A 26,285-nucleotide genomic window follows, 5' to 3' on the forward strand; every position below is an offset into this window, starting at 1 on the left:
GGTTCTGCTTCCATTTTTGTAGTGTTTGGTGACGGAGGATACTCAAGAAGAAGTTGGTGAAGAGTTTCTGAGGTTTTATCTGTGGTAATTTCTTGGATTTTGACTGCAGAGGACTTTTCTAGGGTTAGGGTTTGGTCTTTTTGTGAGATGTTCATGGGTGAATATGAGTGAGGTTCTTTGTAAGGGAGAGGTATAACTGATTTAACCGGTGTAAATTTTTCTGAATTTCTCATCACCATTATATACTGGAGTAATTGTGAGGTGTCACTTCAGGGTATAGGTTAGGTGAGGTGAATTATGATGATGCGTCACTTGCATTTATAGCCTTGGGTAAATAAAAGGATAATAATTCTAGAAGATGAAATGTATTTTACATGTAAAAGGATTAATTCAACAAAAGAGGATGAATATTAAATGTATTCATTAGATAAACCGTGTTTGATAAATAAAGATAAAAAAGAATTAAAGAAAATTATAAAAACGATTAAATTTGGTGAATGGATAAACTTGTGAATATACAAATTAATGCACGGAACAAGTCAACATAGCTCATGCCATCAGTCAAGGATTTCAAGAATTATCATACTTTTATGCACAACTTTGAACATACATGCTTAATTCATCTTCCATATCAATGTAATTAAACACATCATATTTGTGTGAGATAAAATGTACATCAGTTTGGAGATTTTACCTGAGGGAACATCAAGGCTTTTTCCTTAACACAACTTAATCATTCCAAGCTCCATCCTCATCATCTCATGTACTGTCTTTCTCTATTTAAAGGCTTAGTCAAAATATCAGCAATTTGATTAGTTATTTCACAAAATTCTAATTTAATTAAGCCTTTCTCAGCATTATCCTTTAGGAAGTGGTGTCTAATATGAATATGCTTAACACGAGAGTGATGTACTGGATCTTTAGAGATACAGATTGAACTTGTGTTATCACAGAAAATGGGAATGCAATCAAATTTCATACCAAAATCTCTGAGTTGTTGTTTTATCCACAACACTTGAGAGCAGCAAGTAGCAACAGCTACATATTCTGCTTCAGCAGTAGATAAAGCTACAGTGTTCAGTTTCTTAGATCCCCATGAGACTAAGCATGGCCCTAGGAATTGGACCATACCAGATGTACTTTTTCGATTGACTAAGTCTCCTGCATAATCTGTATCTGCAAAACCTTTCAGTTCAAAAGAATCACTTCTAGGATAAAAGATACATAACTCGTCAGTTCCTTTCAAGTATCTAAGTATCCTCTTTACAACAGTTAGGTGAGATTCCTTAGGATTCGACTGAAACCTGACACATAGTCCAACACTGAATGCAATGTCAGGTCCACTAGCAGTTAAGTACAATCAGGAACCTATCATACCTCTGTACATCTTTTGATCCACACTAGTTCCTGTTGGATCATCATCCAGCCTTGTGTCTATTCCCATGGGTGTGTGATTTATTTTTGCTTGATCAAGGTTGTACTTTTTTAGGAGTTCCTTGATATACTTTTGTTGATGAATTGAGATTCCTTTCTATGTCTGCTTGATTTGTAGACCTAGGAAGAAGTTCAATTCTCCCATCATGCTCATTTCAAATTCACCACTCATAAGATCAGCGAAGTACTTGCACAAGACATCGTTAATTGCACCAAAAATAATATCATCCACATATATTTGTACAACTAAAAGATCAGTTCCTTTTGATTTCAAAAATAAAGTTTTATCAACTTTTGCTCGTTTAAAATCATTTTGCAAAAGGAACTTGGAGAGCCTTTCATACCAGACTCTTGGGGCTTGCTTAAGACCATAAAGGGCTTTGTCAAGCTTAAACATATGATTTGGAAATTTTGGGATTTTCAAAACCAGGAGGTTGTTCTACATATACATCCTCCATCAAGTGACCATTAAGAAAAGCACATTTCACATCCATTTGGTAAAGTTTGAAACCCAGGTAAGAAGCAAAAGCAATTAGAATTCTAATAGCTTCTAACCTAGCTACAGGAGCAAAGGTTTCTTCGAAATCAATACCTTCTTGTTGATTGTAGCCTTTTACAACCAAACGAGCTTTGTTCCTCACGATAGTTCCATACTCATCAAGATTGTTCCTGAATACCCATTTGACACCAATCACTTTCTTCTCTTTGGGTTTGACTTCAAGATGCCAGACCTTGTTCCTTTCGAACTTGTTCAGTTCTTCTTGCATGGCTACAATCCAATCAGCATCTTCTAAGGCTTCCTGATGATTTCGAGGTTCCATTATGGAGAGAAATGTATTAAATGCGCAAAAGTTCCTCATCTGTGATCTGGTCTGAGTTCCACTGCCTATATCACTGATTATTAGATCAGTGGGATAAGATCCTTGATATTTGAAGGGTTTAGGATGGAATTCTCTTGATGGGACTCCGATTTGAGGAGTTTCATGATCTGCATTTCCATCTTCTTCTGCTTCATGTCCTTCAAGAATCTGTTCTTTATTATTCTACCCTTCATCAGCTTGGGCTTCTTGATTTTCTTCCTGAGGATCTTCAACAATCCATTCATTTGGATCTCTTTGCTCTTCTCTGGTTTGCTTGTGGATTTCTTCATCTTCATCCCTGTTCTTGACCAATCCAATTTCAAAATCATCGTTATCATGTTCCTACACATTCATAAGAGAATTGGTTTCATCAAATATGATATGAATGCTTTCTTCGACACACAAGGAGTTCTTGTTATAAACTCTGTAAGCTTTGATGTTTGAGGCATAGCCAAGGAATATGGCCTCTTCACTTCTCTCATCGAACTTTCCCAAGTTCCTCTTCCCATTATTGTGAACAAAACACTTGCATCCCAAAGGCCTGAGATGAGAGATATTTGGCTTCCTCCCTTTGAACAGTTCATAGGGAGTCTTGTTAGTTATGGCTCTGATAGTTACTCTGTTAACTATGTAGCATGCTGTGTTGACAGCTTCAGCTCAGAAGTTACTTTGCAGGGAGCTTGCTATCAACATTGTTCTTGCCATATCTTTCAGCGTTCGATTCTTCCTTTCAACCACTCCGTTTTGTTGAGGAATCCTAGGAGTAGAGAAATTATGATTCATACCTTGTTCCCGAATTTCCTCTATCACAAAATTGTGATATGCCGAGTAGATTTTGCATCAAACCCAGGAACACATTTTCAATTGCATAGGAGGATGACTTTCCATATTTGCCTTTAGCAATGATTTCTCCTTTCTTGTTGTCTCCGAAAGTCACAGTTCCCCCTAGATAGGTCTCTAGTGAAAGAAATTTTGATTCGTCTCCAGTCATATGCTTTGAACAACCACTATCGATGTACCATAGGTTGTTCCCCCTCACTAGGACCTGCAAGAAAACTTAGGCGTTAGTTTCAGGAACCTCGAGATCCTTGGGTTCCTTTGATGTTGACGCAATATCAGTTTTCTTTACCCATACTTTGTGGGCGCGGGGGAGTTTAGAGAGGTCACGGAAAATTGGAGAGGGCGCGGCCCCTATTTAAGCAAATTTCTCAGTTTTGGATTGGGAACTTGCCGCGGTTGCCCCGCGGTCTCTCCGCGGGCGCGAGAAGTTTTGGATAGGGCGCGGCATCCTTGGAGAGGGCGCGACAAACATCAGGTATAATTTCTTCAATTTTTGACAGGAACTCCCCGCGGTTGCCCCGCGGTCTCTCCGCGGGCGCGGGAGAGTTCCTAAGACCGCGGCTCTTTCGGGAGAGGGCGCGGGTATCTAGGTTTCATAAACCCGGACGCCCACTCCTCTCTCTCTCCTCTCTTATTTTCTCACCTCCTCTATACTTTTCCCCTTTCTCTCTCTACAAACCTCTGAACCCTAACCCCAAATCATCAATCTCTCTAACTTCTCTTCACATTTTCCATCAAATCTTCACTTAATCTACCTTAATTCTCAAATTTCATCACCCCTACTCGTGTTTCTCGTGGTTTTTCGGCAATTTTCGGTAGTGTGTGGTGCTCTAAGCTTGATTTGAGTCTTCAATATTGGTATACTTCTAACCTTTGTATTATTCTTGTCAATTTCACTTGATTTCTTTACATTGGTTGGTTTATCTTGATTTTGAGCATGATTTTTGTGTTTCATGGTTATTTTTGTGAAATTTGGTAATTTTGAGTGATGATTGATTTTTCTTGATAAATCTTGCATATATTTGATGGATGATTGTTGATATTGGTATTTGTTGTTGGAATTTTGGTTGTTGTGTTGATTGAAACAGGTACCTTGTAGTTTTTGGGGGTTCGGTTGGATTTGAAAGGAGGATTGTGAGTGTTTGAGGTGTTTGGTGTTTGTTTGAGGAGGTTGGAGTCTTTCTTGTGCATTTTTGTGAATTTGTGTGATAAAAATGAATTTGTTGAGAAAAGTTAAGAGTAGCAAAAACAGCTCGAACCAATCTCCCGGCCAAACTTCTCAAGGCCAATCCTCAAACCCTCAACCCCAAGCACATTCCTCAACCCAAGATGACGCCCCTCCTCCTCTACCACCTCTAAAATTGTGGAACCGGTCTAAACAATTGCCCATCTATAACAAAATGAAAGACCGAGAGTTTGGACCCACCCGCCATTATTTTCGGAATGACATGGCCAAGCTAGGCATAGATAATGACCTTGATGTACTCCTCAAAAACCTAAGCTTGGGTGAGTTTTTGAAATCTAGCCCCCGAACCTACTTGGAGCCTTCAATTGAGTTTTACTCCACCTTTGAATTCAATAGGGTAGGGGAAACCGACTACATCATCTCCTTCCAACTCTTCAATGTAAAGCACACCATGAACCTAGCCGAGTTTAATGTTGCCCTAAGTTTCAACCCAAATGGTGATATCTTCGAGCCCCTTATCTCCCTTGCCCAAAGTGAGTACAATGAGGTTGCTTGGTGGAGAACCATAGCCCATAAAAAACAGTTTGACTCCAAGATATCCCTTGCTAGTGAGATCATCCATCCGGCCTTTAGGATCCTACATAGAATTCTCGGGTACTCGGTTTATAATAAGCAAGATTTGGGAAAGTTGTCTCGAGAGGAGATCTTGGTTTTGTGGATGGCTACTAAGCCGGAGTTGGGATCTAAGATAAACTTTGGCTACATTTTCATGGAGTGTTGCAAGGAGATCATGCATGGGGTTAAGACGGGGGAGATTCATTGTGGGGGCATGGTGACCCGTTAAGTGCGGTATTTTAACCAAGTACGGTTCTTAGAGTCTTCCACTCCGGTTGGAGGGAGTGAAGACCTTTGGATTAGTTTGAGGCAGGTTAACACCCTCCGTTTCATAACTAGTACTAGGAGAGCCGGTACTTACTCTTGGCTAGTGAGGAATACCCACCATTGCCTTCTCCCTAACCCGGCCGCTACCTCCATCTTTCGCCAAGCTAGGAACGTTTGGATGGTCCCTAGGGACAATAATAGGATAGATGAGGATGAGATGGAGGAGGATGCAAATTTTGTTGAGGGAGCCGGGTTTGAGGGAGTGCATGAGGAAGAGGAGGAAGGAAGAGGAGAAGAACAAGAGGAGCAACAACAACAACAACCGTTTCATCAACAACATGAGCATTTCCAAGAGGATGCTCAAGGAAGAAGAAGAGAGAGAAGACAACAACGACAACAACAACATCAACATCAATAACAACAACAAGACTTCCAAGGAGATGCTTATCTCTGGGAAATGGAGGCCATGAGAGCCCACATGGAACGCATGCAATTGAGCATGCAAGGTATGTTTTCTGACCACCAGACTTTATCTTATCATCTAGCGCCTTGTATGACGCTAGTGTACGTAGGGGGGAGTTCGCACCCTCGGTCAACTATCCTTATGTGCCACCCCAACAAGGGCCGGTACCTTCCCGGGGTGGTGACGGCCTCCCTACGTACCCTTATTGGCAAGGGGTTGAGACTCCCGATGTGCCAAGGCGCAACTTCCCGCCCTATGATTATAGGGTCTCGGGGGGGAGTGATTACAGGGGTGACCCCGCTTATTATTATGTTGACCCCCGTTACCCCGAGCCCCTTGTTCAACAAGAGCCCTTTGACCAATTGACCCCATCCCAACAAGACCTATTTAAGGGTCATTATGGATTTCCTCCCGGTTTCACCGGAGGTTAGGATGAGGGTGATGGTTTTGGAGGTGATGATGGTGCCGGCCCCAGTGGCCAATAGTCCCCTTTTCGCATGTTTGTTTCTCTTTTTGTTCTCCCCTTTTCCTTATTTTTGCATGTTTGTCGGCATCGGGGTCGATGCTTTCATTTTGTGAGGGGGGGAGGGTCAAAAAAGATGTGTTAGCATGGGGGCGGCACCTTGGGCTCGGTAGGAAGTTTTTGATAAGGTTTTTGGTGGATCTTGGCTATTGGTCTCGATGTTGTGTTGCTTGTTGTTGATTATTTCTTCGGATGATGGTTTTTGGGAACTTCTTGAAAAAAAAAACAAAAAATTAATTTTTGGTTTTGATGATGATGGGTTCTTCTAGGTTTTTGTATATAGTTAGTGTTTAAGTGTTTTTATTGTTTGCTTTTGTTTGGAAGTTATTAACAATTTCATTTTGTATATATATAGCTTTCTTTTCTTTTACTCACCTTGTTCGTAGCTCATGCTTTGGATTGCGGAACCCTTTGGAGAAGCTCGTTCTTACTCTTTGGGTACTTTAGTCTAGCACGGACGCTTGGTGAGGCCTTTCTTATTTTACACCTTTTTATTTTCACTTCTTTGTTTTCTTGGTTGCTTAGATAAGGATTAGATTTAGGGGAAGTTGAACGGTTCGAGGATGTATGAATTTAGCACCTAGTGTGTTTGGGGTCTTTGGCGATGTGGCCATTAGACCACTTGTATGTCGATTGGGATAAACGTGTTATGATTGCATCTTTGCCCCTTCCTCTTTCCCTTTCTTTTCTTTATCTTAGTTTTTCATCTTTTCTTTTCTTTTCTTATCTTTTGTTCTTGTTGGTGTGCATATCTTTTTGAGGCTTTCTTTTTATTATTTCTCTTTTTGAATGTCGGACTTGTATGCAATGGACTCTTGCTTTTGAATAATAGTCTTCCTAGGTAATTATGGTATGCACGGTTTGAAATTATGTTTGGTTGATTCTAAGATAAAGCATGCTAAGATAGTTGTCTAGAACTAGGGGAATCATGAAACCAGATTCTACTCGTTTGTGGCATGTAGGTAGTTGCTCCCTATCTTTGATTTGACAACCTTAGTGAGTTTTTGCTACAACCATGTGAGATGTATAATTGTTCAACCTTTCATCAAATTCTTGCATGAGCGCCATGGATCCTTGATTTTCGCAAACCTAATCTAGAATCTTAGCATATGATTCCTAAGACCGTGACCGAACTACCTAGGAAGGACAAAGGCAGCTTTTTCGGGGAGGTATTTTTCTTTTTTCTAGGATAGTACCTTTTATGTTTTTTTTTTTATTTTTTTTTGGGTTTGGGATACATTTACCTACTTGTTACCCCTTTGAGCCTTCTTCCATCTTTTCAAGCCGCATAATTAGATATTTTGAGCCTTTTGTTTCATTCTCTTTCTTTTTGGTTTTTGTGAAGCAAGGGTCAATGTTTGGTGATTGTGGTGTATGAAGTTGGGGTTTGGTTCGATTTGGTACACATATTTGAGTCGTTTTTGTGAATAATGGTAAAGTTTTGCTTATTTTAGTAGAGTTTTTCTTTGAATAAGCTTGGGGGTGTTAATACATTTTTGTTTGGTGATTACTTTAAGTTTGGTGTTGAGATTTGGCCGGTCTTTGCTTCACATTTTAGGATAACCACCAAATTTTAAATTTTTAGCCTACCTTAACCCTTCTTGCCTTACGTTACAACCTTGGGAAAGACCTTTGGACCTAGGAGTTGAGTCTTTCATCGGTGGAGGGAATCATAGGTTGTGGACTAAGGAAAGGGGATGCGAAATCAAGATGTCGAGTAGCCTAAAAACTTTGATCTTTTTCCGGTTCCTTCGCGGAATCTATGAGATGCTCACTAAGGGGAGATATGAGATTGGTAAGACTGTTTGGGATGAAGGTGGAGTGTGATAACTAGTTCCTATGCTTAGCATATTTATGTTTCAATCAACCTTAGGTATCTTATAACGTGCATACCATAATTCACTTTAGAAAGGTTGTTATTCATTTGAATTATAGTCTCTTTGTAAAGTCCATTTCGTAAAGATTTTGTTTCCTTTTTCCTTTTTCTTTTCTTTCTTTGGTTTGTCTCTTGGGGGTTTTGGTGGAGAGTTATGGGTAAACTCTTAGGATACCCTTACGAGAGCATCACTCGTCCTCTAGGGCGATCTAGGGGTTCAAAATGGCTTGTTGTAGCTAAAAACAACCGTGATTCCTACGACAGTGAGTCCTAGTGTAAATTCGGGACCTCAATGATCAAGCAAGGAAGAAGCATTTGGCTAGAGAGGGCTCGGAGAGGTCTCCAAGGTATTTCCAGCAGGCTGCGGGCGCGGGCCATCTTGCCGCGGGCGCGGGCCTAAAACGAGCAAAAGTGTCAAAATGGGGCAGGAACTCCCCGCGGTTGCCCCGAGGGATTCCCGCGGGCGCGGGTCAAATGGAGAGGTCTCTCCCCTCAGAGAGACCGCGGCCCCATGATCAGCCTTTGGGAGCAGGGGATCTTGCCGCGGGCGCGGGTCATTTCCCCGCGGGCGCGGGCCCTTGGTGCTGCGGGCGCGGGTGCTGCCCAGACAGCCCGCGGAGGGTTCCGTACCCATTTTTCCGCGGGCGCGGGTCTATCGGGAGAGGGCGCGGGAGATGCCGTTTTCTTCTTAGCTTATAAATAGAATTGTATTTCCTTTTTGAATCTAACTTTTTGATAATATTTCATTAGCTTAGTTTTAGAGAGAGAAGTTAGAGAGAAGTTAGAGAGAAGTTCTTGGTTTTGGATTTGTAACTCAACATTTGATCAATCAAGTATGGATTTCTTCATTTTCAATCATCAATATTAGCGAGAATCTCTTCCTTCTTTCATCTCTTACTTACTTGCTCTTTGATTTTTTTTGCTTGATGCTAGTTTTTCTTAGATTTGAGTTTGATATTATTGAATACTTTGATTTCTATTAGATTTTGATATAGAATGATGATCAATGCAATTTCTAGTTATTTGGTTTTGAATCTCACCATGATTAGTGAGTAGATTAGTTGCTAGGGAAAGGGGGAAGCATGTTTGATTGATGGAAATGCTAGTTGATGCTCTTTGATTGGTTGATTTGTTGCAATTAAATTGGTTGACATAGTTTTGCATGAGATTGATTAGGTTAGGATTGATCACCCTATAAGATTAATCTAGATTGCATTACAACTCTTAATGACATTACCAATTGATTTGAAGGTTGCTCTAATTGATTGAGTTTGCTTGTGATTCTTCTTGGTTTGCCTTTCATAGTGACCACTAGATTGGCCTATAGGAGATAGCATTTGAACTCTGACGTGGGAAAATTAGGTCGTTGGACTAATCCTCCTAAGCCAAAAAAAATTTATAAACACTCAACAAACCTAAATACAAGTATAGAGGTAAGTCAAGGGTCGAACCCAAAGGAACGGTAATGTCTAAGTGCTTTCAATTATGTGCCTAAGCTAGGTCGAAGACAAAGGGTAAAAGAGGACACTAACAACTACTAAGACAAAGAAATCAAACAAAGAAAATGCTAGGGATTAGGATTCACTTATATTAGCAATGAACAAAGCAAATTGGTTTAGGAAGTTGACTAAGTCAAGCAATGTGAGGGAAGATTAATTATGCAACCAAAAGAGCATATCAAGTTATTCTCCTAGAGGTCTAACTAGCATCAACTACGATAAACTCTATCCAGGAAACATCACAAGACACCTCAATCGTGTAAATGCAAGCCACAAATCAATGGTCCGTATCAATGTGAACTTACAATGCAATCTAGTGTGAATAACTAGGGTGATCAAGCCTAAATCAAACACACACATGCACATAATCAATAAACCAATTTAATCACATCATCAACTCCATCAAAATCCCCAATCTAAATCAATCCATTACATAATATAAGCTTCACCAAATCCCTAACCAAACAACTACTCTAGAAACATCATCAATTCAACAAACAACTAAGAAATCAACAATCTACAATCAAAGAAGAACAATAACTCTAATAAAACATCAACCATCAAATCATCAAAATCTAATCAAAATCAAACAATCTAATCATGAATACTAAACAAAACAATAAATGAGATAGAGTTTAGAAATTCTCATTGATAATAGAGTAGATTTCCAATACAATTGTCACCATTGGATCTTCAATCTCTCAATCACCATTGAAATTCTTCACTTTCTCTCTCTAAAATCTACTCCTAAAACTAACCCCTAAATCTAGAGAGAGAAGCTCTCAACTAAGCTAAAAATATGATCTAATTCTATTATGAAACCTCTTACAAAAATTGGGTTCAAATAGGTATAAGAATAGAGAGAAAATCGTCGAAATCCGATCGGAAAAGACCCACGTCGGTGCGGCCGCACAACATAGGATGTGCGCCCGCACCACCATGGTGTGCGGCCGCACATCCTTCGTGTGCGCCCGCACCTTCTGCGCGTGCGGCCGCACTCAACTGGGTTTCTTCGAATCTTCAACTCTTCAAGCTCAAGGGGTGCACACATGATTTATGATGGTGATGGAGGACAAGGTAGGCAGTAGCTAAGGCTTAATATTGAGGGCACACACTTCCTTTAAAGGGAGCACAAGAGAAGAGCCAAGACTTGGAACTTCCACTTATTTCCATCTTGAGCTTCCCAAACTCCATGAACTTGATCCGAAAGCTTCTTCCACCATAGTGGATCACCAAAATCAAGACCCGAACCTTGTCCAATACCTACAACCACGAAAATAGAGAAAATCAAGAAGAAAAGGCTAGAAAACCAACAAAAAGCATAAAAGCTACAAAATAAGAGAAGAAAGGTAAAACTAAGCAACAAAGCATAAAACTAAGCACTTATTAAGCATGAAAGCTATGAAAAGAGAATAGAAAGGACCTAAATGCTCGTCAAATGTGTGCCATATATGACACACATCAAATATCCCCAAGCTTACCTTTTGCTCGTCCTCGAGTAAAACAAAACCAAGGGAGTGGAAATGACGAGCTTATTAAAACAAACTAAAGAAGAGACGAGATGACAATATACACTAACACACTTTCGTAGGAATCACGGTTGTTTTTAGCTACAACAAGCCCTTTAAACCCCAAAGTCGCCTATGAGGACGAGTGAGGTCTCGTAAGGGTATCCTAAGAGTTTGACCCATAACTCTGATAATAATACAAACAAGGCAAAGCATGGACAAGAAAACAAAATACAAGAAAAGCAAACAAATGTTCATGAAAGGACTTTTGCAAATGTACAAGCACAAGTGGATGCAAATCTTTCTAAACAAGTAAGGGAGTGCACGTTCCAAGATACCCAAGGTTGATTGAAACATAAATATGCTAAGCGTAGGAACTAGCTTTCACAATCCACTTTCATCCCAAACAATCTTACCGCGTTCTTCCTAATAGCTGCAAATCGACCTCTAATGAGCATCCCAATGATTCCACGAAGGAACCGGAAAAAGAGAATTTTTAGGCTACTCGACATCTTGACTTTTGCATTCCCTCTCCCTATTCCTAAAACTCACATTCCTCTCCACCGATGAGTGACTCAACCATTTAGGTCAAAAGGTCCTTCCCCAAGGTTGTAACGTAAGGTAATAAGGGTGAAGGTAGGCTAAAAATTTAAAATTTGGTGGTTTTCCTAAAAGTGAAATAAAGAACGACCAATTCTTAGAATCACAATCAAGTAGTCACCAAACAAAAACAAACTAACACCTTCAAGCTTATTCAAAGCTATAAATCAAAAACATATACACAAAAAGCGTGAGAACGCTTCCCCCCAAGCTTAAATGGAGCATTGTCCTTAATGCTCAAAAAGGGAGAAAACTCACATCAAAATATTTTTTTGAATTTTTCATTTTTCACACTTTTTTTTTCTTTTTTTTTTTTTTATTTTAATAGTGCTTTGTCCTGGCCTCTTTTAACTTTGGACGGCTTTTACAACTTTTGCACTTATTTGTCCATGCCTTTTATAATATTGGACGGCTTTTACTCATACTCATTTGTCATTATTCACAAAGAAATCATAACACAATCTTGCTTTCATAAGAACTAAACATTTCAACTTCTCCACCACAAACTCCATCAAGAATGATCAATTGCTTCACAAAAACCAAGAAAAGAAAGAAAATGAAACAAAAGGCCAAAAGATCTAAAGATGTGGCTTGAAAAGAAGGTATAAGGCTCAAATGGTTGCAAGAAGGCAAATGTAAACCCAAAAATAAAGAAAGAAACGAACTATCCTTAAAATGAAAAATACCACCCCGAAAAAGGTGCCTTTGTCCTCCCTAAATGGTTCGGTCTCGTATTCAAGATCTATGAGTCAAGTTTCAAGATTAGGTTTGCAAAAAGTCAAGGATCCATGCCGCTCATACAAGTAAGGTAGAAGGCTTGAAAAACATAGAACTCACATGGTTGTAGCAAAAACTCACTATTGGTGTCAATTCGACTATAGGAAGCAACTACCAAACGTGCCACAAACAAGTAGAATCCGGCTTCAAGTTCCCACTAGTTCTAACCAACTACCTTAGCATGCTTTATCCTAGAATCAACCAAGCGTACTCTCAAACCTTGCACACCGTTACCATTTAGGAGGAAATGCATTCAATTATACAAGTCCAAATGTTATTATGTCCAAAGCAAGAACAAAACAAAACACATTGCAAATTTGCCTTGATAGAAACAAAAATCTTTTTGGAGTTTCTCAAAATATAAGAAACATGGAAAAGCATATACAAAGGTGCATAACATATAAGGATCAACATCCCACCAAGCATGATAGAATACCCTCCCCCAAGCTTGAATGAGACAATACACTCAAACATAAATCATATAATCCAAGGGAGGGGAAAACAAGGAGATTAATCCAACAAACCAACATATGTCCAACAAGTCTCCAGCCAATACAGAAAGAGCAAGGAAAGATATTACCGGATTTGAGGTGGGTGTAAATACCCGCAAATGACCCAATTTAAACCTTTCAAAGCTAATTTCTCAAGAATTAAACCTTGTCTCCGTATGCTCGCAAAAATAGGAGTCAACCTTCCTTGATTCTTGATCCAAATCGAAGCACCAAAGTATATCAAGTTATGTACCTAGCAAAAGGCACACAAAAATTTCCATGAGAGAAAAATCTATTCTAAAAAGAAAAGGAAAATCTAATCTAAAACACGGGATACTTCCCGAGAAAGGCTTGCTTAAGGTCCAAGCTTGACCGCTCTAGTAAAATAATAATTCAACGCACGCAGGAGCTTGTCAAATGCACTACTACACATTTCATAAGAAAGTTAGTGTGCACATGACAAAAATAAGGCATGCAACAAGCATATTGCACACCTATGAGGAGAGAGATGCCAAGAGAAGGAAGAAGAATCAAAAGAAAACTCAACAAAATAAGGAGAAAAAGAAAAAGAAAAAGAAGAAGAAAAGGAAAAAGAAGGCAAACTCTCCTCAAAATATTTTTGGGTGGCAACATCACCCTTTTCCCAAATTGGAGACAAATGAGCCACATTCAAATCTTCATAGACATAAGGATCCCCAATAGGCTTACCAATAAAGGAAGGGAGAAAAATAGGGCAATAAGAGATGTGATTAAACTTTTGAGAGAAAGGGGTATGAGAAATAGGCAAAGGGTTAGCTACTCCCTAAACATAAGGTCTCACATCGCCAATGAGGGCATGAAAATCCATCATAGAATCCTCAAAAGAAGAACGCTCATGATCACCATCTCCCTCAAACATCCAACTCCTAAGAGGAACCACATAATCTCCTCCATTACATTCATGAACAATAGCTCCCTCAACTTCCTTAAAGCCTAGAGTCTCAAAACCATGCATGAATGGAGGCAAATTAATTTTAAAATCATCTCTCTCCCATGAAGCATCATCAATGAACTTGCTTAAAAGGCTATGGCTATTCCCTATGCGCTCAACAAACACATTTGTCATAACCTTAAACGAGTCCAAATACTCATGGATAGAAGAGTCACATTCGTACACTTGAAACTCATCACAATCGACAAAGGAAGAGATGTCTAGACTTAAAATTTCATCAAACTCATCATCACTCTCGACTCACTCTCCTTCACTCTTATGCTCAACAATAGGATCCTCACACATTCTTGGTTGCTCGAAATTACCATCATCACCCTCAACACACACATTGGATTTGTAACTTTCACACATAAGCATCAAAGATGACAATTGGCTTCCTAGCTCTTCATTTTTCCTTCTTCCCTCCTCAAGACGCTCCTCACTCTTTTTCATCATCTCCAATTGTCTTCTTAAACAATTAAGGGTAGACTCTTTATTAGGCCCAAGATCATCACGAAGCTCAACATGCCTAATTTGAGTTTCCAAGGTAGCAATAAGAGATTCAAAAGGGGCAGGAGATTGAGGCTCAACGAGAGAAGAAGAAGTACAACCAAAGGTAGGATCATCATCATTACAAACATGAGCATTTTCATCAAATAGGGGGTTGGGGGAATTTTCAAATGTATGAGATTTGTTAGCTTGAACATGCAACACATTATCATGAACAAATGAGGAAATAGAATTAGAAGCATTTGTTCTAGGTTCAACTATGGGGTCATGTGACACATCATGGTAAATCATGCTAGCATTGAAAGAATTAACACATTGCACATAAAAAATGGAAGCACGTTTACCCTTGTTATAAACTTCCCAAGCAAACCAAACATAAAATTTCCAAGCATCTTCAATAGAAAATGCTCTAAAATCACCATTATGCATTCCTTCAACTATATCCCTAGTATGCTCATTCAAACCATGATAACAAATCTCACAAGCATCCCAAAGACTACAACAATTATAGTCAAGAAATTCCTTAAGACTATTGAAATATTCACAAAAAGGCTCATCATCATGTTGAGAAAAAGATAGAGATGCCATTTTTACAAAGGAAACAAAAACAAAATAAAAGAAAAGTATACACAAAGACCTAGACTCAAGCAATCAAAAACACTCAAACATAGACACCGTTCCCCGGCAATGGCGCCATTTTGACGTGGGAAAATTAGGTCGTTAGACTAATCCTCCTAAGCCAAAAAAAAATTTATAAACACTCAACAAAACTAAATACAAGTATAGAGGTAATGTATAAGTGCTTTCAATTATGTGCCTAAGCTAAGCTAGGTCGAAGACAAAGGGTAAAAGAGGACACTAACAACTACTAAGACAAAAAAATCAAACAAATAAAATGCTAGGGATTAGGATTCACTTATATTAGCAATGAACAAAGCAAATTGGTTTAGGAAGTTGACTAAGTCAAGCAATGTGAGGGAAGATTAATTATGCAACCAAAAGAGCATATCAAGTTATTCTCCTAGAGGTCTAACTAGCGTCAACTACGATAAACTCTAGCTAGGAAACTTCACAAGACACCTCAATCGTGTAAATGCAAGCCACAAATAAATGGTCCGTATCAATGTGAACTTATAATGCAATCTAGTGTGAATAACTAGGGTGATCAGGCCTAAATCAAACACACACATGCACATAATCAATTAACCAATTTAATCACATCATCAACTCCATCAAAATCCCCAATCTAAATCAATCCATTACATAATATAAGCTTCACCAAATCCCTAACCAAACAACTACTCTAGAAACATCATCAATTTAACAAACAACTAAGAAATCAACAATCTACAATCAAAGAAGAACAATAACTCTAATCAAACATCAACCATCAAATCATCAAAATCTAATCAAAATCAAACAGTCTAATCATGAATACTAAACAAAACAATAAATGAGATAGAGTTTAGAAATGCTCATTGATAATAGAGTAGATTTCCAATACAATTGTCACCATTGGATCTTCAATCTCTCAATCACCATTGAAATTCTTCACTTTCTCTCTCTAAAATCTACTCCTAAAACTAACCCCTAAATCTAGAGAGAGAATCTCTCAACTAAGCTAAGAATATGATCTAATTCTATTATGAAACCTCTTACAAAAATTGGGTTCAAATAGGTATAAGAATAGAGAGAAAATCGTCGAAATCCGATCGGAAAAGACCCACGTCGGTGCGGCTGCACATTAGAGGATGTGCGCCCGCACCACCATGATGTGCGGCCGCACCACCATGGTGTGCGACCGCACATCCTTCGTGTGCGCCCGCACCTTCTGCGCGTGCGGCCGTACTCAACTGGGTTTCTTCGAATTTTCAACTCTTCAAGCTCAAGGGGTGCATACATAATTTATGATGGTGATGGAGGACAAGGTAGGCAGTAGCTAAGGCTTAATATTGAGGGCACACACTTCCTTTGAAGGGAGCACAAGAGAAGAGCCAAGACTTGGAACTTCCACTTCTTTGCATCTTGAGTTTCCCAAACTCCATAAACTTGATCCAAAAGCTTCATCCACCATAGTGGATCACCAAAATCAAGACCCGAACTTCGTCCAATACCTACAACCACGAAAATAGAGAAAATAAAGAAGAAAAGGCTAGAAAACCAATGAAAAGCACAAAAGCTACAAAATAAGAGAAGAAACGTAAAACTAAGCAACAAAGCATAAAACTAAGCACTTATTAAGCATGAAAGCTATGAAAAGAGAATAGAAAGGACCTAAATGCTCGTCAAATGTGTGCCATTTATGACACATATCAAACTCTCTTGATTGCTACTATTGTTTGTCCATTGCAATACTTGAATTAATTGGTTGAGCTTTAATCTAGCGTTATCATTGATCTTGCATGTGGAACCCATATCCCTAGTGTTTAGACCCTTGATTACTTGTTAATTTGATCTAGTTCACTTTAGTACCAACCATAATCTCATTTTCGATTTCGAGGTAGCTTGACTTAGACTTTAGTTTTCATCATTGCATTCCCTTGGGATCGACCCTTAACTTGCCCTATATTCATATAAGGTTGGTAAGGTGTTTACAAATTTAGTTTGGCTTGGGGAAAGGGTAGATAACGACATGCATTTTCCTCTTGTCACCTTGTTTGTATTATTATGAGAGTTATAGGTCAAACTCTTAGGATACCCTTACGAGACCTCACTCGTCCTCATAGGCGACTTTGGGGTTTAAAGGGCTTGTTGTAGCTAAAAACAACCGTGATTCCTACGACAGTGAGTCTTAGTGTATATTCTTATCTTGAGTTTTTCTTTTTCGTTTTTAATAAATTTTTCATCCTTGATCTTCCTTGCTTTGTTTTGCTCGAGGACGAGCAAAAGTTTAGCTTGGGAGAATTTGATGAGTGACATTTATGGCACTCATTTGATCTCTTTTTGGATGAATATCATTTCATTTTATTACTCTTTTCTTTAGTTTTCCTTAGTTTTATTCTTAATTTCTTCATTTTATACTTTTCATGGTTAGTTTCTCTATTTTGTGTATTTTCTAGTTTACTTGTTATTTTTCCCTTTTACTTGCTTTTTATCCTTTATTTGTAAGTTGTGATTGATTGTCCAAGGATTCCCGAGCTTCCTCTCCATGGTCTTTCATTGTTTTTCATGCCTAGTGCTTGTGCATAGAGTTTCAAGTCAAAGGGGGATCCGAGGAGCATGCTTCAAGGCCTTGTATATGCTCTTTTCATGGCTTATATTCTTCAAGAATTCCAAGGAAGTTGCTGCCTACCTTGTCCTCCATCATCATCATCTAGGATGTGTGCACCCCATGAGCTAGGACGAAGAGAAGAAGAGCAGGTTTCCAGATATGTGCGGGCGCACTCGGGGAGTGTGCGGCCGCACATATGTCGTGTGCGCCCGCACATGGGGTGTGTGCGGGCGCACCTTCTGGGTGTGTCCCATGCACACTTCTCTCTCTCCTCCGAGCGCCCGCACCTATGTGGGTCTATTCTTGGGCGTCAAAACCGACCTTCTCCTTTGTCTATATAGTTATTTTCTTCTATTTTTGTAAGACAAAGTTTCATAATAGAATTAGATCATATTCATAGCTTAGTTGAGAGCTTCTCTCTAGATCATATTCATAATAGAATTTCAATGGTGATTGAGAGATTGAAGATCTAATGGCGACAATTGTATTGGAGATCTACTCTATTATCAATGAGCATTTCTAAACTCTATCTTGATTGATTTTAGTATTCATGTTTGGATTGTTTGATTTTGATTGGATCTTGATGATTTAATGATTGATGTTTGATTAGACTAATTGTTCTTCTTTAATTGTAGATTCTTTGATTGTAGATTGTTGATTTCTTAGTTGTTTGTTGAATTGATGATGTTATTAGAGTAGTTGTTTGGTTAGGGATTTGGTGAAGCTTGTATTATGTAATGGATTGATGTAGATTGGGGATTTTGATGGAGTTGATGATGTGATTAAATTGGTTAATTGATTATTTGCATGTGTGTGTTTGATTTAGGCTTGATCACCCTAGTTATTCACACTAGATTGCACTGTAAGTTCACATTGATACGAACCATTGATTTGTGGCTTGCATTTACACAATTAAGGTGTCTTGTGATGTTTTCTAGCTAGAGTTTATCGTAGTTGACGCTAGTTAGACCTCTAGGAGAATAGCTTGATATGCTCCTTTGGTTGCATAATCGATCTTCCTTCGCATTGCTTGACTTAGTCAACTTCCTAAACCAATTTGCATTGTTCATTGCTATTATAAGTGGATCCTAATCCCTAGCATTTTATTTGTTTGGTTTCTTTGTCTTAGTAGTTGTTAGTGTCCTCTTTTACCCTTCGTCTTCGACCTAGCTTAGGCACATAATTGAAAGCACTTAGACATTACCGTTCCTTTGTGTTTGACGCCAGGTTCTATGATCTTTCCAGATTTGAAGAACCTTTTAACATTCGTTCCTTTGCATGCACTCATCACTTAGATTTATTTCCATTTCAACAATAAGATCAATCAAAGCATCTTTAGATAAGGATCTAAGTTTAGCATTATCAAAGTTACTTTCACTTACCTCCTTTTCAAGTTCCTTGAGGTATGCTCGCCTGTCATCCGACTTTACCATCAAGCAGAGGATGGCAGTTTCCTCTTGAGGTTGATCTTCATCTTCCTCACTTTCAGAGTCTCCCCAAGCAGCAATCATTGCTTTCTTGACATCGGTTTTTGAGAAAGGAGTCTTGTATTTCTCTTTTCCTTGTTCTTTGAACTTCCATTTTACTTTCTCAATATCCCATTGAGGACACTCTCTGATGAAGTGGTCAGTTGATCCACACTTGTGACATCCATAGTCTGGTTTGGAGTTAGAAGACTTCTTTTAAAAATTCCTGGAGTTCCTTCCGTTCCTGTTGAACATTCTCTTGAATCTCCTGACTAGCATTGCTGCGTCTTCTTCATCTACTTCTGATTCCTCCTGGTCAGCTTTCAGTACCAGCCCTTTATTCTTGATTCTTTCACTGGTACTAGTTCCTAGATGAAGCTCATGTGTCATGAGGGAAGCAGCATGTTGTTCAATGTTGAACGTTGTGAAGTCCTTTGTTTCCTGAAGGGCTGTCACCTTGGCTCTCCAACGCTCGTCTTGAGGAAGACTTCTCAACACCTTTCTAACCTGCTCATCAGTAGGAATTTTTCTACCAAGAGAAACTAGTTCATTAATAATGTTAGTTAATCTAGTAAGCATTTCTTGGATAGATTCTTTGGGTTGCATCTCAAAACGTTCATACTTAGACATGAGTAAATCGATTTTATAACGTTACATTTCATTAGTTCCTTCATGAGTTACTTGAAGGAGATCCTAAATTTCCTTTGCGTTCTTGCACCCCATAACACGATTGTGCTCATGTGGTCCATGTCCACAGTGAAGCAGTTTCACAGCCATTGCATTGATTTCCATTTTATCAAAGTCTTCTTTCTCATATTCAGACATTCGTTTAGGGATTACCTCATTTTGAGCATTGGTTTTGGTTACCACGAAGTCTCCTACTTCGATAACTCTCCAGACTTGGTAATTCTCTACTTTGATGAAGATCTCCATTCTGTTCTTCCTATAGGTATAGAATTTCCCATTGAACATAGGAGGTCCTTGCGTAGATTACCCTTCTTCTAGGTTTTCATGAGTGTTCATCTTGTGCCAAGATTCTCCTCTTCAGGGTGTCCTGATTTCAAGAGGATTAGGCTCTGATACCAATTGTTTCTTTAGAAGAATACTACAAGAGGGGGGGGGGGGGTGAATTGTACTTTAAGAGAATTGAGCTAACTTTTTGCAGAATTAAAAACAATTAAGCTACAGCAACTTAAAGTGAACACAGGGGGATTTTACGTGGAAAACCTCTTGGCCCTAAAAAGAGGAAAAACCACGACCGCTTGGGATTTTAGGAAAGATTCTCCACTATAACAGGGAAAACAACCTATCACAAGCTAAAGAATCAATCTTCAAGTTCCTCTATGAACTTGAAGTTCCCTGCAGCAAGTCCCACTACTTGCTACTCTTCTCTTCTCTATTCCCAACTCCCAATTCCCAAATTACAACTCAATGACAAACTCTAGTGATAGTAATTAAGAAAAACACTTAAGTGGAATGCAACTCTTGACTCTTTTATGAACAATAAAGATAGATAAAAGTATTTGAGCAAGGTGAAGTTATTCAGAAAATAACTTCGATATTTATAGGAAAATGTTGCTTGGAGAAAACGCCATAATCTACACCACTTGCACCACCACTGTTGCATATCAACTCCACTACTCTACAACACTTCCAAAACTCTCAATCATGTCCTAAAAATGAGGAGTGACATTTATGGCACTCATTTGGTCCCTTTTTGGATGAATTCTATTTCACTTTATCTCTCTTTTCGTTAGTTTTCCTTAGATTTATTATTGTTTTCTTCATTTTATGCTTTTTGTAGTTAGTTTCTCTATTTTATGCATTTTCTAGTTTACTTGTTATTTTTCTCTTTTACATGCTTTTTATCATTTGTTTGTAGGTGGTAATTGATTGTCCAAGAATTCCCGAGCTTCCTCTCTATGATCTTTCATTGTTTTCATGCCTAAAGATTGTGCAAGAAGCTTCAAGTCAAAGTTGGATCTAAGGGGCATGCTTCAAGGCTTTGTATATGCCTTTCTGATGGCTTATACTCTTCAAGAAATTCAAGAAAGTTTTTGCCTACTTTGTCCTCCATCATCATCATCTCGGATGTGTGCACCGCTTGAGCTAGGACAAAGAGATGAAGGGGGAAAGAACCAGCCAGGTGCGGGCGCACCCAGGGAGTGTGCGGCCGCACATTAGTCGGGTTCGGCCGCACACCTGGTGCGTGCGGGCGCACCAATCTGGGTGTGTTTCCTGTGCGCACCACTCTCTCTCCTCCGAGCGCCCGCACCGACGTGGGTCTATTTTTGGGCGTCAATACCGACCTCCTCTTTGTATATATAGTTATTTATTTCTATTTTTAGTAGTAAGCTTTAGATAGGATTTGATAGTTAGTTTTTGATAGAATTTTAGAGAGAGAAACTCAAGGATTGAAGAGAGAGAAACTCATGATTTTAGGTGATTGCTCAAGAATTCTTCATTGTTATTGATCTTTAGATCAAAGTTTTGTAAGGATCTTCTTCTTGATTTCAATACAAGTTTGATTTTAGTTGATTTCAATTGTTTTCCATGTTATTGTTGATTGATTGAAGCTTGTTTGATGATTGATTGTAGTTTTATTGATTTTTGATTGATTGTTGATTTGATCTTTGATTTCAATTATGTTGATGATGAAATTGATGATTGTTGTAGTTTTGATCTTGATTCCTATGGCTAGAGAGTAGTTTTCTAGCTAGGGAAATGGTGAAGCATGTTTAAGTGATAAATTAGAGTAATTTGGGGATAATTGATGGAGTTGATGATATGATTAAATTTGGTTGATAATTCATGTGCATGTGTGTGATTGATTGAAGTTTGGCCATCTTCAATTATTGCACTAGATTCCATTGTGAGCTTGCTATGATACGGACCATTGATTAGTAACTTGCAATTTCACGATTGAGGTGCTTTGTGACGTTCCTAGGTAGTGTTTAGCGTAGTTGACGCAAGTTAGACCTCTAGGTGAACTATCTTGGTATGCTCTTTTAGATACATGATGATGTTCCTTCATATCACTTGACTTAATCGGTTTGATCTCCCAAATTACCATTTTCCATCACAATTACATGTGTATCCATTGCCCTAGTGTCTTTTAGATTGATTTCATACAAGTTCTTACATCATTTAGCTCTAGCTCTAGTTTCCTTCATAAACCCCCTTTACTTGACTTCGAAATAGCTTGACTTAGGCATTGTGCATTCGACCTCCATTCCCTTGGGTTCGACCTTGACTTACCACTACACTTAAAAGGGTTTTGTTGAGTTACAAATTTTGTTTGATTGGGTGGGGTGGTAGCCCAACGACCTACCGTTCTTCATCCCATCAAAATGGCGCCGTTGCCGGGGAATGGTGCTTTGAGTGCATGTTGTTGTTGAGTCTATTTCATTTCATTTGCAAAATACAAAAAGATTTTACACTTTAGGCTACACTTGTATCCGTGCTACTTATATTTTCTTTGAGTTTTGTATGCATAGGTCCCGAGATCGTTCAATTGTTCCTTTGATCCGGAGATTGAAAGAACTCTCTCAAGGAGGAGAGTAGCAAACAAGACATTGGATTATAGTTCCTCAAGCGAAGAAGATATTGAACAAGAGAAATTCATGGGAGAATAACCAAAAGTTGCCTTGAAAGAATTGGGAGTGCCCGGTGCATATAGGTTCGAGAGCGGCATAGCTCCACCTACAACACCGGCAAACGATTTTGAAATTAGGCCGGCAATGATCATCCTAATTGAGAGGAAACAATATAGTAGGGCAAAGAACAAGAGCCTATTGAACCATCTTAAGGAGTTTGAAAAATATTGCAACACAATCAAGGTTAATGGAGTGTCTCAAGAATTTATTCGCCTTAAGTTGTTCCCTTTCTCCCTCATAGGAAGGTCTTTGGAATGGCTAGACAAAGAGGTGAAGCCCAATTCATTGAGAACTTGGGATGATGTCACTAAAGCTTTCTTGTCCCGTTTCTATCCTCAAAAGAAAACGGCGGAGGCAAGGACTTTAATTCAAGGGTTCAAGCAAAAGCCAAATGAGAGTCTTTATGAAGCATGGGACAAATTCAAGGAGTACCAAAGAGAATGTCCTCACCACGGAATTCCAACATATCAATTGATCCAAATCTTCTATGGTGGTTTGAGTCCTCAAGGCAAGGCATGTCTTGATGGAGGGGCCGGTGGTCCAATCATAAACAAAACCGAAGAAGAAGTTGTGGACATAATATAGGATGTGGTGACTTACTATAGAGATTGGCAAGATGGGGAAAGAGATTCTTCAATCAAGCAACCTTCGTTGTATTCGGTGGACCATCTCAATGCCATCAACAATCTTTCCTCTCAAATGACAAACTTGGGAAAGGAGATGACGGCAATCAAGGCCAAGTTGGAGAGTGTTTCTTCCTCTTCTCAAGCTCCAAATCTTCCCTCCCAAATTAAGGGGAGAGGTACTTCTTCTAACTCTCAAAATCCTTATACTTCACATAATATGCCTATGGGATGTTTGTTTTGTGATGTATGTGGATCATATGACCATGATTCTAGCAATTGCAACAATGAATGTGTTGATGAGTTTGACAACAATGAGTGTGAGCATGTTAATTTTGTGTCAAACAACAATGTCCAAAGGTTTGATAATCAAAGAGGCCAATGGAATAGGAATTACCAAAACCAAGGCAATTTTGACAACTATAATCATGGTGGTGGCTATAGGAACCAAGGGAATCAAGGTTCTCGTGGTAACCATAACCAAGGTTATTGTGGCCAAAATCAAAGCCAAAATTATGGTATTCAAAACCAAGGCTATGGTAATCAAAACCAAGGTTATGGAAATCATAACCAAGGTAATGGCAACCATAATCAAGGTGGTGGTAACCATAATCAAGGTTATGGTCAAAATCAAAATAGGGGTAATTGGAACAATCAAGGAAGGGGAAATTTTCAAAACAATGCTCAGAGGTCCCCCACCCGGATTTGTTCCAAAGACTCAAGGTGAAAATTCCTATTCACAACCTTCTTCTCTTAGGACTACTTTGGAGGAATTGATTGATAATCAAACCAAGATCATTAACTCCTATATGGCGATTAGTGATAAGAAATTCAATGAGATGATGACTCACAATAAGATGCTTGAGACTCAAATAACCCAATTATCAAGCACTATTAAGGATTATGCTAGTCCTTCATCTTTGCCTTCCCAAGGTGTTAAACCAAAGAAACCCGTGTACTCTATTGCCACTAGTGGTGGAAATGACTTTAATGAGGGACTTTCTTGTTCAAAAGAGGGAAGAGATGAGAGTGGTGCTATGGAGAATGAAGTAAAGAGGGTTGAGTCTAAGGAAATTTATTGTGAGGTGGAGGAAAAAGAAGAATGTGTTGTTGAAAAGATGAGTGAGGTAGAGAGATTTCCCGATCTACCATACCCGCAAAAATACTTGAGATTCAAAATGGATGAGCAATTTGGGAAGTTCCTTGAAGTTCTTAAGGAAGTCCATGATTCCACACCGTCTACCGAGCCAATTCCCGATATGCCTAAGTACTCCAAGTTTCTTAAGGATATACTAGAGGAGAAGGAAAATTTTGATGAGGGTAGTTCGGTGGAAGGAGGGAAGTGTTTTAGTGCTCTTGTCCATGGTGAGCTTCCAGAGAAATTGGAAGATCCGGGGAATTTTTCAATCCCTTGTCAAATTAGAAAGATGGTTTTTGAGAATGCTTTATGTGATCTAGGGGCTAGTGTGAGTATTGTACCCTTTTCGGTTTTCAAGAGGCTTGATCTAGGTGAGCATCAACCATCTAATATAACACTTAAATTGGCCGATCGCTCTATCAAGCTTCCTAAGGGAAGAATTAATGATGTCCCTTTAAAGATTGGAGAGTTTGTCTTTCCCGTAGATTTTGTTGTTTTGGAGATTGAGGAGGATGAGCATATTCCAATCATTCTAGGGAGGCCTTTCTTAGCCACCTCAGGTGCCTTAATAGATATGAAGGGAGGCCAAATCACTTTGAGATGTGGAAAATTAGAAGAGAGTTTTAAGTTGAAGCCAATGCATGAGCCCTTATCTTGTGTGCAAGATATAGCATGTGCTAGTCTTTCTCGTTCCATTGATGATGTGTGCATGGTTGATTCTTCTACTAACGATGTTTTTGAGATTGTTGATGATGTTTGTGCAAGTCTTGATGATGTTAGTGAAGAACAATTTGTAATTCAAAAGCCAAGGGATGAGAAAGAAATTGAGATTCCAAATTGGTTCAAGCTTAATTCTCAAGATGAAGAGAAAGCTTCCATGGTTAAGGTTGTTGAAGTCAAGCCGAAGAAAAAGGCCCGTGACTCGAAGAAATCAAGAAAAAGAAAGAAATTGAGAAAAGAGAAGGAAGAATTTGAAAGGAATTTTGTGAACGTTTCATTAAGCAACGATGAGAAGTTGCTCAAAATTGAAGAAGATTTTGCTCCATCAACTACCTTGAAGAAGGTGGTGTTCTTTCACCCTCCATGATTTGGAGGAAGGGTCGAGCTGAGGACCTTAAGCAAGCGCTTCCCGGGTGGCAACCCGGAGTTTCTAACTTTTCCTTTTGATTTTTGAATTTTCTTATTTTTTGTTTCTTTTATTACTTTGTCTTTCCTTTCACTTTTCTACTTGATTGGATTTTTAGGATGACTTTTGCGGGATTGGAATTCTACAAGTATGCATAGTGAATGGAAGGTGTTCGTGGCACAAATCACATTTTGTTCGATTCTAATCGAAATTTGAGGTAAAAAGGGTAAGAATTTTAGAGAGGTAAGATAGGAAATTCATGTTTTGAAAGTTGGAGGAAATTGATACTTATTGAATTTTTTTGGTGAGCACATGAATTTTCAACTTTGAAGGCTTTGAAAATGATTTTAGCTACTGCCTATGTTGCTCCTCATCACCATCATGATTCATGTGCGCACCAAAATAGGCAGTAAGTATCAAATTGATGAGAAAAAGGAAGAAGTGGGCACGCACAGGGATGTGCGGCCGCACACGAGGCTTGTGCGGGTGCACACCAGTCTTGTGCGGCCGCACTTGGCTGGTCGAGCATTTTAACTTTCTTCCTCCTCTTTCCTCCCTTCATTTCAACATTTCCAGTCATCTTCAACCTCACGGCTTCCCCTTTCAAAACCCTCTTGTGCGCACCTCTTCCTCCCTTATTCACCAT

General features: G+C 39.0%; 1 protein-coding gene and 1 non-coding gene across 2 annotated transcripts; both read right to left on the reverse strand.

Annotated features, from left to right (window-relative positions):
- Nucleotides 1-754: 754 nt before the first annotated feature.
- LOC145619703 (uncharacterized) lies at nt 755-26,285 on the reverse strand. The gene is made up of 10 exons (XM_081674407.1): nt 26,134-26,285; nt 19,937-20,039; nt 19,370-19,717; nt 19,013-19,270; nt 3,080-3,339; nt 2,718-2,913; nt 2,482-2,636; nt 2,076-2,328; nt 1,779-1,873; nt 755-1,322 (listed from the first exon to the last, which is right to left on the reverse strand). Exons 1-10 carry the CDS (start codon nt 26,283-26,285, stop codon nt 755-757), a joined length of 2,388 nt encoding a protein of 795 aa, XP_081530533.1.
- LOC145621696 (small nucleolar RNA R71) lies at nt 23,105-23,210 on the reverse strand. Its single transcript, XR_014108507.1, has one exon. It is a non-coding gene; the product is annotated as a small nucleolar RNA R71 (small nucleolar RNA).

This window comes from Chenopodium album, chromosome 27 (assembly GCF_948465745.1).
Source record: "Chenopodium album chromosome 27, dcCheAlbu1.1, whole genome shotgun sequence".
NCBI lineage: Eukaryota > Viridiplantae > Streptophyta > Magnoliopsida > Caryophyllales > Amaranthaceae > Chenopodium > Chenopodium album.